General features: G+C 40.5%; 1 protein-coding gene across 5 annotated transcripts in view; it reads right to left on the reverse strand.

The window, feature by feature from the left end:
- Window positions 1-16,045, reverse strand: part of SGCD (sarcoglycan delta) — a 376,042-nt gene that overhangs the window by 145,919 nt on the left and 214,078 nt on the right. For all 5 annotated transcript variants that reach the window (XM_029051018.2, XM_007655307.3, XM_007655303.3 and 2 more), the window contains exon 3: window positions 1,456-1,557. In XM_029051018.2, coding sequence (XP_028906851.1) covers window positions 1,456-1,557 — 102 coding nt within the window. The remainder of the gene's footprint in view (window positions 1-1,455; window positions 1,558-16,045) is intronic.

Raw genomic sequence — 16,045 nt, forward strand, 5'->3', positions numbered from 1 at the left:
ATGGGGATTAAGACTGTGAGCCCCACGTGGGACAACCTGATTACCTTGCATCTACCCCAGTGCTTAGAACAGTGCTTGGCACATAGTAAGCGCTTAGCAAATACCATGATTATTATTATCTTGTATGTACTCCAGTGCTTAGTACATTGCTTGACACAAAATACCACAGTCATTATTATTATTGTTCCTTTTCTCACAGTCTAGCTCCCAATAGTCCCCCCCACATCAAACACCAAGTTTAGGGACCTAAAATCCACGACCAGTTAGTCTTCCTCTGCCTGTATCACCCTACCAATACAATGCAGCTCCTTCATTTAAACCAAACTTCCCTTCGACTTGAGCCTAATATGGAGTCTTTCCTTCCACTCTAAACCTTTCCCCAAGCTATCCAGAGTACCAGAATAGCTTCCTTCCTGCCAAGTAACATCCCTCTCATTTTTAAACTACTGTAAGCTTCTCCTGATTAAAAACATCGATCTCTAACCCTAACCCTGACTTTCCACCCATCCTAATGCATGCTCAAAAGGGTCTAGCTGCTTGCTACACTTTGTGGTTTCCCAGCAGGAACATGACAGGCAGGGATAAAATAGTGTAAGATGCACTGTGAGAACCACTATTACTATAATCAATTCTTGGTCCTGAAGTCTCAAGACCAAGGTTCATCTGTCATTTACAACTGGAGATTACATCACAATCTTGAATTTTTTTATGTCAATTATATATTTGTTTGGTACCTTATATGGTAGCCAACATTCTCTATATTTACTATTTTTGGAAGGACAGTCAATATGTCTTCACTCAATGACCGATCAAGTTTTGTGAGATAGATTTTTCTCTACTGAAAATGGGATTTTTCACCATCCACTGAATACATGTGCCAGAATTCCCATATGTTAGATTGCAATATTACTTCCAAGTAGTTGTTAGCATAGAGTACGTTAGGATAACATTAATATGTATTGGGAGTAAAATTTAATCAATTATTTTAATCAAAGTGTCATATGCAAATGATGCTTCAGGGAATTTTTACTTCATATATTTGCCACTGCCTGGGGGTACCTGGTTATATGCTAAATAGGACAATTACAAAACGTAACTCCCCCTCTAAGATTATGGCACTGATGTTGATTACTAAAATCAAATGCTCTACAAAATGATTAATGCAGCAGGTAGAAGAAACACTTTCATAAGAATATTTCTGTTGCTACTAAAGGTTCAGTTTGGTAGTTAAGGTATATGCTTACAGCAGACTTGTTGTTATCCAAAAATGACTGTAAATCCAGTTCCATTCACAAATTCTCCAAACCTAAATAAGCAAATTTCCCTATCTTACCAGCAGTAGCCTTGCTTAAATATCCATCAGTGAAATGGCTAGGAGGGTAAGGTTATGCAGATAATTTCTCATATATGAGCTACAGATATAGAAACAATTGCTTCTACTTAATCAGCACTTACTGGTCTGGATTGGATTTCTTTGGCGTAGAGAGGTTGCAAGAATTCTGAGTCTCCTTCTAGCTTTAGACCTTTGTCTGTGATTCTCAAGTTTCCCATTCCATCCTAGTACACACATACACACAGACAAAACAAAAAACAAAAAGCTGTTAAGCATAATTTCTAAATATCACAGGTTGTCAAAAATTGAAACAAAGATTGCATTTTTTTTTAGAATTTAAAAAAAGCATGTAAAACACCTGGAGGCATTATTCAATGCTATTACTCTTATTATCCTTTTAGCTCACTTTGAAAGAAAATTCTATTCCAAGCACTCTGTCATGTCCCCCCAGAAAACCATTTACATAGATGAAAGATGCCCTTTTAAGCTAATCTATTCTAAAGAAGAGAAAAAAGGGAGAGTGAGAAAAATAAGATGACTTTTTAGGTTAGAATGAAATGGTTCACCTTAAATGCATCTACTTTTCATAATTTTACAAGGTTACTCCAAGTTGTATACCTCATACCATATGCTGCCTGAACGTAACACAGTTAATTTCAATATAGGAATGAAAGGACATGACTTTTAGCAGCTATTTTTAAATATACTTGTTGGTAGCATTCAAAACAGTACATGATGCAGATTCTATGGTATATTTTGTAGGCATTGGCTGTCTGTCATGTCTGAAGATAACATTACTAAAAAGACATAGAGCCTTTGCAATGCAAATATGCCCCTTCAACTTCAGCTGCTCAAAGTCTGTGACATAGATTACAATTATAGTTACTGCTTGCAAGGCCTATTGCTATAAGTTTCATAAGTAATTATTTGTTTATTCTTAAACTGATGACTTTTCACCATGACAGTCTGCTAATATTCTAAAGAATACAATATATACATTTATACATAAGTGTACATATAAGTGAGCAAGTATATCACACATGCAACACATAGGCACAGAGTACATATAAACTGGCAAATTCCATCAAATGAAGATAACCATTAAATTATTTGCTTTTAGACACAGACATGAGTCAATAAAGCTATTAAGTCTAATTTATATCTGTCCTGTAGGGCTGTTCAGGCTTTACAGACATGAGGTCAGTATAAACATACACTCAACCTGTCAATCCTAAAATAATACTTATGTATCTTGTTTGATCTAATAGGCCAGGCTAACATAGCTGACCAGATCTTTAACCAAAGGAATTTATTCAAGTTTCCTTGCCAACAATCATATGCTGTCCAGGACCTCCAGGGCTTCAGGAGGCAAATTACCAACCTGCCACCCCTTAGTTACTCCTGCCACCCAAGACAACACATCTCCAGCTTCTTTCCTGTTTCCTTTTATGAGATCTGAAGGGATAGGAGACATGATAGGGAGTTGGATTGGGATGTGAAAGCTTTGTCTGGTTTCTAGAAATTGTAATCCTCTAGACTCTAAACTCCAGGGTGGCAGGGGATGTGACTACATTTCTACTGACTCTCCTGAATTGACCTCTCCAAAGATCTTAGAACAGTGCTCTGCATACTTTGTGCTCAATAGATGCCACTGATTGATTCTGTATTGTGTTCTCCTATGCGTTTAGTATGGTGCTCTTTGCACACTAAGCAGTCCACAAATATGAATTATTGATTGCAGTAGTAGGCAACATTAAGAGTTGTTGGGTGACAGCATAAAAATTTGCTGCTTCTGGACAAATACCTATTTGGCCTAGGAAAATCTGCCACTGTCGCTTCCTTATTGGTGTCTGACATGTGCCAAGGTGTGGATCTGACCTTCTCACTTGGATACCTTGGAGGCTTGTTCATAACACTGGACCAGAATAGCTTCACTGAGATACTCCTACTGCTCTTTACCTACTTTTAGGGAAAGGTTTCACTGGCTGTGAGCAAAGGGTCATCTTGTTTCTTGCTGGATCACACTTGCCCTACACTGATCCACTCCTCTCGAAACTGGCTTCTTAACTTGGGGAGATTTTTTTCCCCAATCAATCATATTTATTATTTACTGTGTGCAGAGCATTGTACTAAGACCTTGGGAGAGTATAACATAACAGAGTTGGCTGAAACAGTCCCTGCCCACAAAACATACAGTCTAGATGGCAAGACAAATATTAAAATAAATTATGGATATGTATATAAGTGTGGGGCTGAGCTGGGGGTGAATAAAGGCTACAGATCCAAATACAAGAATACAAATCCAAGTACACTGAGTCTCTGGGAACATAGCTGGTCTTGCTCTAGAGGATGGATGTATTTCAGGGGGCAGAATCTCCCCCCAGCCCTAAGGTCAATGCATTTCCAAGTAGAGATAAAGAAATTGAATGCTTCAAAAATAATCTCTTAGTTTCTATTTATGAAATTCAGGTAATCCTTAGGCAGCTTCGGTGGCTTGCTTTTTTTTTTTAAAAAAAAAGAATAAACGCCAATGCTAATGCCCAGCCACACATACAGACAAGAGATGAAAGTGGTGCAAGTAGAGACAGCTACAGAGGTAGGATTTATAGTACATGAGTCCACAATGTCCTGCCCTGGCCACAGGTGCTGGCTGAGCATGGAGAGTGGATACCAAAGGATTCTACTGAAAAAGTTATCTTCCAAAACTGTACTTGCCTATGGTGAACACTTGAGAAAAACTGGTGGCAAATTTTCACCCCTTTGTGGAATACCTATAACTACTGATTCATTCATTTGTATTTCTTGAGCATTTATTGTGTGCAGAGCACTGTACTAAGCACCTGGGAGAGTACAATACAACAATAAACACATTCCCTGCCCACAATGAGCTTACAGTCTGGAGGACAAGCTTACAGTCTACTATGCTAAACAACAGGCACTTTGCAATAAAGGAAAAGAAGTTTAGTTAGGACTTATTGAGTTTAAGGTGCCAGTGGGATGCTCATGTAGAGATGTCTTGGAGACAAGAGGAAATACAAGATTTATGAGGTGAAGTAGGGCTAACAAGGATGATTTGGGAATCATCCACGCACATAGAGATGGTAGTTGAAGTCATAGGAGTGAATGATCTCTCCATGGAAGTGAATGTAAATCAAGAAGAGAAGGGGCCCCAGAAAAAGCTTTAAGGGTCACTGATAGGAGTGAAAAACAGAAGAAAACCCAGAAAAAGACACTTAGAAGAATCAGGCAGAATGATAAGAGGAGGACTAGGAGAGAACTGCCTAGATAGCATATCCAGTGATGAAGGCAGTTGAGAAGATTTTTTTAAATGCTATTTGTTAAGTGCTTACTATGTGTCCAGCACCGTTCTAAGCACCTTTAGCTATGTAAGGAAGTTGTGATTAGTTTTAAGATGGCACTTCGAGTTTATCTTTAAGCTGTAATTTCTCACAGAGACACAAGCCAAATTACATTTTGAAGATTTAAGGATCATTCTTCAATTTGAGAAACAAAAGGGTGTCTCCCCCCACCACCCCCCACCCAACACTTCCAAGATGAGAAAATTGGGTCCTCACAAAGACAAGTAGGAAGAGAGGAAGATGAAACCCATCACAGTAAACACTCAATAAATATCAGTGATTCACTAGATCCAGCCAGGGCAAGGGTTCAGTCAATCCTATTTGAGCGCTTACTGTGTACAGAGCACTGTATTAAGCACTGGGAAGGTACAATATAATAGAGTTGGTGGACACATTCCCTGTCCAAACATACAGTAGGTGAGTGATCTTCTTTCCCCTATGAGGATGCATGACTCCAAGACTCAACACCAATTAGGCAGGCCCAAAGCAATTCAGCATTTCAGCAAGTAAGAAATTTTAATAAAATTGGAAAATACATTCCTCAACTCCTAAAGGTATTTTTTTCAGTATTATAATGTTTTATCACAAGATGAGTCAGTGTTAGTAGGACTGTAAAAAATCTGGTCAGCTATTACAGTTTTTGGAAACTTTGAAGTGAACTGAAGTAAAATGAATCGAACTTGCTCTTACGTATCACTGGCAGAACTACTGGTATCAACACATAGAGGATGCTGCAGTATGAGTTATACGGCCACCCATGAGGTCTTGGAGGCTTAACCTATTTCAGATGACCTTTTTCCTCATCTTCAAAAAACACAAGTTCTTTTCACACAGAGTTATAGTTCTGAGTGTGACAGTTCAAAATCCAGACTGATCAAAATTGGATAATTTAGAACAATCTGGTTGACCTAATTTTGGGGGACTTTCTGATGGAAGTGAGGAACTATCTTGTGGCACTTTTTAGGATATTAAATAAGTATGTCATATGTGGGAAGTGCTGGGTTAGACACACAGTTATGAGGTCAGACACAGAATATATCCCATGTGGGGCTGAGAATTGGGCTTATCCCCATTTTATAGAGGAGGAAATTGAGGTTCAGAGAGGTTAAATGAGCGGCCTGAGATTACACAGCAAGCCATTGATATTTCTCTTCATTGATTTGTTTCAGTCAAGTAAGATTTCCTCTCTGTTGTTCAAGGGGAGAGTCACAGAACAGAGCCTTTGTCCCCTTCCAAAGGCTTCAAAGTAGATAGGCAGCATCATCTAAAATAGTGCTTAACAGAAAAGTGCTTACTATTGTAGCCCACTGATGTTCCACACATGTTAGTGTGAAATGGAAAAATTATTGGAATGGCAATCAGGAGATAAATATCCTGTTACAGAATCCTCTTTTAACTTGCAGTGGGATATTGGAAAGCTTCTTAGTACCTCAGTTTCCTTATCTGTGAAATGGGGATTGCATCCACTCCACCCAATTCAAAGCAATTTGGTGAGAAACACTTGGTTCTCGTTTATCAAATGTTTTGGAAATGTGAATACAAGATTTTCTCATGATTGACAAACTTTAATTTCAGGAAGAAGGCATTATAAAAGAGTGATTTTGAATGTTAATAGTAGAATGCTTTACTTATCTTTGTTTCGTTCCATATAGAGTTTGCAAGCTGAGGAATGGAGTAAGAAATGGTCATTCAAGGATATTACAAGCAATGTATTAAGAGGTTTTTTCAAAATTTCAACCAATCAGGAAGTTTTTACTAAGTTCCTTTGAAGAGCATTTGAGGGGAACCAAGATATAATTTAAGTGTTACAGAGACATGCTGTTTTGACAAATATAAATCATATGCCACGGGGAAGAATTCTAGAGAAACTAGAATTAAAACATTTTGCATAGTTTCTTGTTTGAGAGGAAGAGGAATTTTCTTATGATTGTGATTTCCTCAGAAACATCTAGATTCAGGGGTGTTGGCGAGGAAAATGAATGCAACTGCATCATTCTGAAATGGAAACCTGTAAGCAACCTTTAAAGAGAGACATTTGCACAGAATTTATTGATTGTTTGACGGGAGGGAAATGAAAGATGGATAATAAAGTGCAAGTTGCCACATTTCCTGTCCCAGGTGAAAAATGTTAGCTTATGAATTCTGAGCTATTGTTGATGCAGGAGGAGGCTCATTTATCTTAAGCAGACATATAAAGGAAAATAAGTGAAATATGATTAGGGCCGCACAGAACAGTACAGATTAAATTCTGACAGTAGCATACATTGCTGTTTTGTGAGAACTGCCTGCTTACTCAAGCATGTTTAAGATTCTGGCCACTGCAATGTTTCAAACCTACATGAAAATCCCTCCCAAAATAGATTTTTTAGCAAGGTTAGAAGCCCTGAGGGAACCTACACTCCTGTCTTTTCTCTATTTTCATTAGGAAAGATTCTAGGTTATAAAAGATGAGATCTTTTATGAGGCTTCAAGTTACAGACTCAAAGACAGTGGCTTCAGATGGTAATTTTGAACTCTTCTGCTTTTTTTTTTTTAACTGATGTAGTAATTAGCATTTGCTGGGACACTATCACTCAGTTGGTCCTTTACAATTAATATTACAATGCATTACTCAATTAATCAATCATATTTATTGAGCACTACCCGTGCACAGAGCACTATATTAAGAGCTTGAGAGAGTACACCATCAAAGAGTGGATAGATACGTTCACTGCCCACATTGAATTTACAATCTAGAGGACTGAATCACTATACAGCATGTCATATGTGAATACTGTATGTGTCTTTATCTGTCATTTGGGTTATCACTCTTCCTCTTCTATTTTCCATTCACTCACTTCATTGTGCTCTCACTCCCTTAATCAATCAAGGGTATTTATTGAGCACTTACTGTGTGCAGAGCACTGTATTAAGCACTTGAGAGAATACAAGAGTTGGTAGACGTTCCCTGTCCACCAAGACCTTACAGTCTCCCCTTCACATTCCTTGTATCTTTTACCATGCTGTTTTCATCCCTTCCTCCACCTCTCATAAGTCATGTCCCACCCTTCTAGGAAGTTTGTTATCACTCTTACACCGGAGAGTCAGTCACAGACCAGCCCCCAGACCTTCATCTGATACATTCCTAATAGAAGAAATCAGCTGTTCGGAGAAACACCCATCTATTCAAGAAACTGGCAAAATCCTACTTTTTTGGCCTCCCTGCAATTAGCCAGGCCATTGTTTTGTTTTTCATGATGAATATTTATTTCAAAAAAGCAAACAAAAAAAAGGTTTCTGAAACTGCTGAGTCGAACAGGGGCACATTAGTAAGATCTGAATGCAGTTTCCAGAGAACTGTAGCACAACAAAAATTCTCTTGCAAACCATTTCCAGTTCTAAATCAGATAACAAGACCACCTCTTCCTCCACCTAGTAACATATCTAGCAGAGTATAGCAGGTTGAAAAATAGTTCAGAGAGCATTTATTTTCTCAGGAAAGCCTCCATAGTGCACATGGACAAATAATTTCTAACACTTGTCAAATGTTGACAGAAACTGCAGTTCCTTCTCTAACCTACCACATTAGGAACTATTAGCTTCAGGAATAAGAGAGGTAACTCAATTCTGTTGAGACTTTCTGTTGAATCCAGACAGCACAGTGCTAAGCACTTAGGACAGTGTTATGCACACAGTAAGTGCTCAATAAATATGACTGAATGAATATCAATCAGGCATATGTTTCTTGAGTTTAATCACCTGCCAAGAACTCGCCTATCAGAAGCCAGTGAGGTTTTTTTTCTCATTGGATTGAATTTGGGGCCACTTTTCTATGTATATCCAAAAACAATGACCAGTATCAGCCATTCTGTATTTAAGGTCACTAAAGAAAGCCCCACAGTACTTATGTACATATTTATAAATTATATATTCTGAATTATTCATTTATATTACTGTTAGCCACACCATCTAGACTGTACGGTCAGTGTGGGCAGGGCTTGCCCAAGGCCACATAGCCAACAAGAGGCAGAACTCGAATTAGAACCCATGACCTTCTGACTCCCAAGCCCGTGTTTCTATCCATCACACATGCTGCTCCTCTAATTCCTAATAATGCAATTGGGAACTTTCTCCAGGATCCCAGTGCATCTTCTGCATAGGCTGGTGCCAGTGGCCAATACTGAGTTTAATTCCCAAACCAGATATGTTCAAAAGCAGGACTTAATTATCAACCCAGATGGGAGAGATAGCAGAGACTAGCCAACGAACCAGTTTTGCAAGATAATATTTACAGCCTTTGAAGTTGTCTGGGACAATGGGAAGGTGTGCTACAAGGCCATGGCTGTGCTGAGAACTTAAGCACTTTGTAAATTCAACTGAGTTAAAAAAAACAACAACAATAACTCTGTTTTGGGAAAAGCTAAGAAACATGATTTAGACTGAAATCACCCACAGATTGGGCTCTTAACCAAAATAACCCACACTAAATTCCTTTTCATCCATGGTATTGCTTGGTTAGAGAGAAATACATTATCACTTGCATAGCTATCTGACTAACTCTCTTCCCTTCTTTAAAGCCCTACTGAGAGCTCACCTCCTCCACGAGGCCTTCCCAGACTGAGCTCCCCCTTCCCTCGGCTCCTCCTCCCCTCCCCATTCCGCCCTCTCCCACCCTCTGCTTTTCCCCCTTCCCCTCAGCACTGTGCGTATTTGTATATATTATTTATTACTCTATTTTGTTAATATGTATATATCTATGATTCTATTTATCTTGATGTCTGCGCCAGACTACTTGTTTTGTTTTATTCTGTTTTGCTTTGCTGTCTGTCTCCCTCGGTTAGACTGTGAGCCCATTATTGGGCAGGGATTGTCTCTATTGCCAAAATGTACATTCCAAGCGCTTAGTACAGTGCTCTGCACATAGTAGCACTCAATAAATACTATTGAATGAAAGAATGGATCTCTGGGAGAGCAGGTGGGAATCTTCCAGGAAACCAGAGATTCAGCGAGTTCAAAGCCATGCCCTTAGTTCATCCCCCAGGAGAACTCACCTCCTCCTCCAGCGGGTTGGAGCTTTCTACTCTGTTACTCAACTTGCCAGTCCCCTCCCAGACTATCCCACTGACTTTAGTTGGGGTTCTGGGGGTGTGGAGGGTGTCTGGTAGGCCTGAGAGAGTCTATCTCAATTTCTAATATTAAATCCATTAAATAATTGAATATAGGCTGCAGCAAATTAAAATCTCCACTGAAACAAGAATCCCAAATCTCAATCCCATGTCATACGTAGAGCAGAAACAACTGGTACAGTTAATCAATCCGTGGTATTTATTGTGTACTTACTGTGTGCAGAGCACTGTATTAATCACGTGGGAAAGTACAATATTAGAGAATTGGTAGACATAAAATCTGCCCAAAAGGAGCTTACACGGAGTGGCAGACATTAAAATAGATTAGGGCTAAGGGAAATAGTGGAGTATAAGAATATTTACATTAAGTATAGGGGAGCTGGGGTGAGAGTATCAGAGTGCTTATGGAGATGGGAAGGGGAATACAGGAGTAAGGTGGCATCAGAATTTCTGTCTTGGGCACATAAAAAAATAAATGTTGGTATTTATTCAGCGCTTACTATGTGCCAAACACTGTTTTAAGCGCTGGGGTAGATGCAAGGTCATCAGGTTGTCCCACGTGGGGCTCACAGTCTTCATCCCCATTTTACAGATGAGGTAACTGAGGACCAGAGAAGTTAAGTGACTTGCCCATAGTCGCACAGCTGACAAGTGGTGGAGCTGGGATTAGAACCCATGACCTCTGACTCCCAAGCCCATTTGCTTTCCACTAAGCCACGCTGCCACCCTGCCACTGCTGCCCACATGGGAGCAGCTCTCCAAATGAGCACTAAGCAATCTAGAGGAAGAATGGGGATAGATATTTTTTAATGGTATCTGTTAAGCACATATTCTGTGCCAGACACTGTAATAAGCACTGGGGTAGATAAACATGGGGTTCACAGTCTGAATCCCCATTTGACAGATGAGGTCATTGAGGATCAGAGAAGTTAAGTGAGTTGCCCAAGGTCACACAGCAAACAAGTTAATTGTGAAACAGGAGAATCTAGTCAATCTCTTCATTTTTAATATGAACACCAGGGTACATAATAGGATTTTCTCTGAGGGAACCAAATCAAAACACCATCTTTATTCAGAATAATGTTAACTGCCCACACTAACATGATGTTCATACTTAAATGCTATGGTTGAAATTAAGCTAAAACAGTTCTTCTGAGGTAAAACAGTCTAGAATGTTCCATACGATGGGCTCTACCTTCACCACTGTAGGGAGGGGGAGCACCAACTGGGGGTGGGATCCATGCCAAGATAGCCATCATATGCTGGCCTCACCCCTAGGTTACAACTCTGAAACCCCCCAGGCATTCATCATTTATCGGGGCTTGCAAGAGCACCAAGGGCAAAGTCTATAAGGCTGTGCCAGACATTAGGATGTCCAGAACTACCAGGTCACTGGTGGGCTTGGTCTCAGCTGCAGACACTTATGATCTCCTTTCCTCTTCTCCCAACTCCCTTCTGCTTCACCTTCATTAGCTCCTTTTATTCATTTCCCGCCCCACTGCAGGCCCACATCACTTATGTACTTATCTGTAACTTGTTTATTTATATTAATGCCTGTCTGCCCCTCTAGACTGTAAGTCCATAGTGAGCAGGGAATGTGTCTGTTTACTGTTACATTGTACTCTCCCAGGTGCTTATTACAGTGCTCTGCACAGAATAAGAACTCAATAAATACAATTGACTGACTGACATCCCCCTTGCTAGGCTAGGCCTCCTGAGGCTGATCTGAAATCCTATCAGCCCAGGGAACCCCAGGTCATTTCAGAACTCTGGCACACTGCTCCCTGCTGAACCTAGCAATGTGCTCCCTTTGTTAGAGAGACAAAAGGGCTTTCAGAGTGTTCTCAGTCCAGCTGCTGATTCAGGATTGAAACTGTCCCACAAGGAGCTCGTGCCTGTTTCAATCAGGGAAATGGGGAGAGGGCTGGGAGGGAGCATTTTTAGGGGATTTTAACAAATCCTACCTGTCCAAATTAGATTGAATATTGCTCCAGGTGCTGGGGAGAAGGTGGTGAGGGGTGCCCTAGCTCACCCTGCAGCCTGTTGAAGTTCAGGGGAAGATGGAAACTCAGGGGTCTGAGACTGGGGAGTTGGAGTAGCAGGACATTTGTCCTTGTTCTCCCGGGCCCCGCATGGGAGCCAACCCCTGCAGATCTGTCCCCCAAAGCCGTGACCTCGGGAACAGCCTGTGCTCAAAACCACAGCAACAAGGGACAGTGCCACCTCCACGACTGTCACGAAGCCCCCATGTCCAGTCAATTCAGTTCCACATAGAAAAGGAATAATCATCCTAGGACATCTGCAAAGACTCTTATTGTTCTACCGGTGCTCTGTTCTGAGGGGTTCCAGCTGACCTTCATCTGCTCACATCCCCAAATTTCAGAAGGACTGACCTGTGTTACGAAAACATTTTAGAACCAGTGAAACCCAGCCCCATAGCACTTACGTACATATCTGCAAATCAATTATTTATATTGTCTCTTTCTCCCTCTACACTGTCAGCTCGTTGTGGGTAGGGAATGTGTCCATTTATTGTTGTATTGACCTCTATTCTTAGTACAGTTCTCTGCAAACAGTAAGCATTCAATAAATATGACTGACTGAAACACTATGAGATCAAATTGCTCCAACTCTTTTGCAATGAGATCCAGTCAGGTAGATGGCTAGCAGAAATGAAGACTCATCTGCTGTTCACTTACTCTCCAGGTAATTAGACCTGGCAGGTGGGAGCCACTCATAGGAGGGCAAAGAGGGAAGGAAAAACAGGGTAGATTGTGAGTAACCAACCAGAACATGGTTAGAAAAAAAGAGGTAAATTTCCTGAATGCCAACAACTGTTTCTCCTGCGGTGGAAAAAACTCACACAGGTTTGGCTGCGAGAAGAATGAAATACAGCCACTTGAAGTTTCTCTATATCACCAGTCCGTTCCATTTTAATGTGAACACCATTATTCTGCAGGTGTGAATTGGCCAGTGGGGACATTTCTGGGAACAATATTTCTGAATTAAAATCTAATTTAACCAAGCTGACCCCTGGAAACTATAGAGCGATGTGAAAGGAACGCTTGCAATGCCACTTGCTTTGAATTATTCAGCCAGTTTGTAGGGCACTGTGCAAACTTTCCCATCAATTTTATCATCTAGACCACCTTTCTTTTTATACAAAGACTTGTAATGGGCAGATATAAAAAAATTTATGTGCTGCCACTAACTGATGCATGCTAAAATAAAACTGTGATGGTAAAATCCTGAATTATAAAAGTTTCATTTCAGTGTTGCTGAATAAGAGGGGAATTTTATTAGCTTGAAAAGAAACTCAGTTTAGCAAGCAATTAAAAATGATGCTGTTAGAGTAGGGCCCAACTTAATATTGCTACTTTCTAAACTTCTTGTTCTGGTCTGTATTATTATTATTTTTTTTTGGTATGGTTTTTTGTTAGTGGTATTTGCTAAGAACTTACTATGTGCCAGGCACTGTTCTAAGCACTAGGGTAGATACAGTGTAAACCAGATTGGACATAGTCCATTTCTCCCAAGGGGCTAATAGTCTTAACCCCTATTTTACAGATGAGGTGACTGAGGCACAGAGAAGTGAAGTGACTTTCCCATGGTCACACAGCAGACAAGTTGCAGAGCTAGGCCTAGAACCAGGTCCTTCTGACTCCCAGCCCCATGCTCTATACATTAGGCCATGCTGCTTCTCTGTTTTCTATAGATACATAATGAGCTTCAGGTTCAAAAACTCATTATCTAATTCAGAGAGATGCATTTCTTCTGTTAATAATTAGACTGTTGCTGCCTTCCCTTTTCTTGTTGATGCCTCTGAGTAGATGATTCCTGGTAAGCAGAAAGAGCCAGCCTAGACAAATCATCCAAGTCTTGCTTCTGGGATGTTACTCTTGAAAAAAAAGTCTACCAAATTTATTTCTATTTTTGTTGTATTTCAAGTGCAATGGATGACTCACAGTCTATATTAGGTAAGGGAAGGAGAGAGAGAGTCCAATCAACGCCTACTAAATCACCTTTTCCAAGACTGAATATAGTCCCAGGTTATTTCAGATTGATTTGAAAGTTTGAGAGCAATAGTGATGCACCTGAAAAAAAATAAGCTCTTTATATATATATACACACACTCCCTCTCATAGTAAAATTTGACTTGGACATTTTCCCAAGTTATTCTCAGGACAAGACAGGCCGATTTTCCAAGCCCATTCACAAATGAAGCCTCCTCTTTTACCTCCCTATATGGACCACAATTTAGACTTCTCAGACATAGGCCACTTGTCTGTTATGTGACCTTTAGCAAATAATCATGTTGGCATTTGTTAGGTGCTTACTATTTGCAGAGCACTGTTCTAAGTGCTGGGGTAGACACAGGGTAATCAGGTTGTCCCATGCGAGACCCACAGTCTTAATCCCCATTTTATAGGTGAGGGATCTGAGGCACAGAGAAGTTAAGTGACTTCTCTGTGACTCAGTTCCCTCAACTGTAAAAAGAGGGTTAAGTCTGTTAACCCCATATGGGACATGGACTGTGTCCATCCTGATTGGCTTATATCGATCCTAACACTTAGTACAGTGACTGGCACACAATAAGTGCCTAACAAATACCATTTAAAAAAAACACAACAACCCCAAAACATAGGCACACAAACTGTCACAGAAGAGTGGCCATTGTCAGCACTCAAGAATCCCAGAATCCCCTTTGCTGACCCTTCCTCCACTACATATGGTACTGAGCAAGGGACAGGCCACATCAAAACTGTTCTGTCGAATATAAAATTTGACAAATGACCACAATAGTCACCAGTTGGAGGAGGGGTTCCACTAGTGTCTTGTTTTGTTTTTAACAGCAGAGTAAGCAAGGCACTCTAATGATAATAATAATAATGGTGGCATTTAAGCGCTTACTATGTGCCAAGCACTGTATCTATATATTAGAATCATATTATATTAGGCTTGGTTGGCCGACTGTCAAATGCCACTGAGGTTTTGGCTGAGCAGATCTTCCTGTGCTACTCTGTTAGAAGAGATATTTTGGAAAATGTTTCCATCTGGCAGACTCTTAGGTCGTGTGAGCTCCTGGCCACATCCAAGTTTGCTATGCAGAACAGTCAGGAGCGGCAAGGTTTCTCGGAAGTACCTCAATCTGAACCTACCCTCTAAACTCGAGAATATTCCATCTCATCCAACAGATTGTAAACTCCTCAGGGGCAGGAAACATGCCGCTTCCTTCATCTGTACTTTCCAAACGTCTAGTACAGTGCCCTGCTCCTAGGATGCATGATATAAGTGCTGCTACTACAAGAACTAAAACAGCTGGCTGCATTTCCCCAATATATGTCAACCACAAACAATTGAGCTGCTGGGAAACAACCAAATAAAAATCTATTTCCTGAAACAAGTGTTTTCTTTGGAAAATACACGCCAATGTAGAAATGACCTAAATATACAAGGGGCTGTAAAGTTTATGAGTCACACTTTATGCCAACAGACTAGCAATCAGTAGTCGATGGTTGCTATAGAAAGAGATGCACAGAGTGGGCAAAGAGCATCCTCATTTACTTTAAATAACACCGCCCCAGCCACTGTGGATGCACGGCATTGTAATAATGTTGGTATTTGTTAAGCGTTTACTATGTGCAGAGCACTGTTCTAAGGGCTGGGGTAAATACAGGGTAATTAGGCTGTCCCACTTGGGGCTCACAGTCTTAATCTCCATTTTACAGATGAGGTAACTGAGGCACAGAGAAGTTAAGTGATTTGCCCACAGTCACAAAGCTGGCAAGTGGCAGAGCTGGGATTCGAACCCATGAGCCCTGACTCCCAAGCCCCGGCTCTTTCCACTGAGCCACGCTGCTTCTCTAAGGCTGTGGAAATTGCCTGGCTGCTACTCTTGCTTAGCTGTTGGTCTACCTGCCTAGCCAAAGCTTCTCTTTCAAACATCTGAGTACTGCAGAAAGATGGGAAGGTTAGACTTCATCAGGCAATTGATGGAAGAAGCTGAACATATGGAGAAATGCTTTGGAGTCATTGGGATTCCAGTGAAACTTAGATAAGGATTTACAGAATTTACACTTTTACTGACCAAAGGAAAGTCAAAATCGTGGACTGCATCGATCTTCTTATGGATGCCCCAAACAGAAACTCCTTAATTTTCCTACATCACCTTGCTAATCTCTCACTGCAAACCAGTCTCTCTACTTTGCTCCTCCAACTTGCTCACTGTACCTCAAGCTCAACAGGCT

This window comes from Ornithorhynchus anatinus, chromosome X1 (genome assembly GCF_004115215.2).
Source record: "Ornithorhynchus anatinus isolate Pmale09 chromosome X1, mOrnAna1.pri.v4, whole genome shotgun sequence".
Taxonomy (NCBI): Eukaryota; Metazoa; Chordata; class Mammalia; order Monotremata; family Ornithorhynchidae; genus Ornithorhynchus; species Ornithorhynchus anatinus.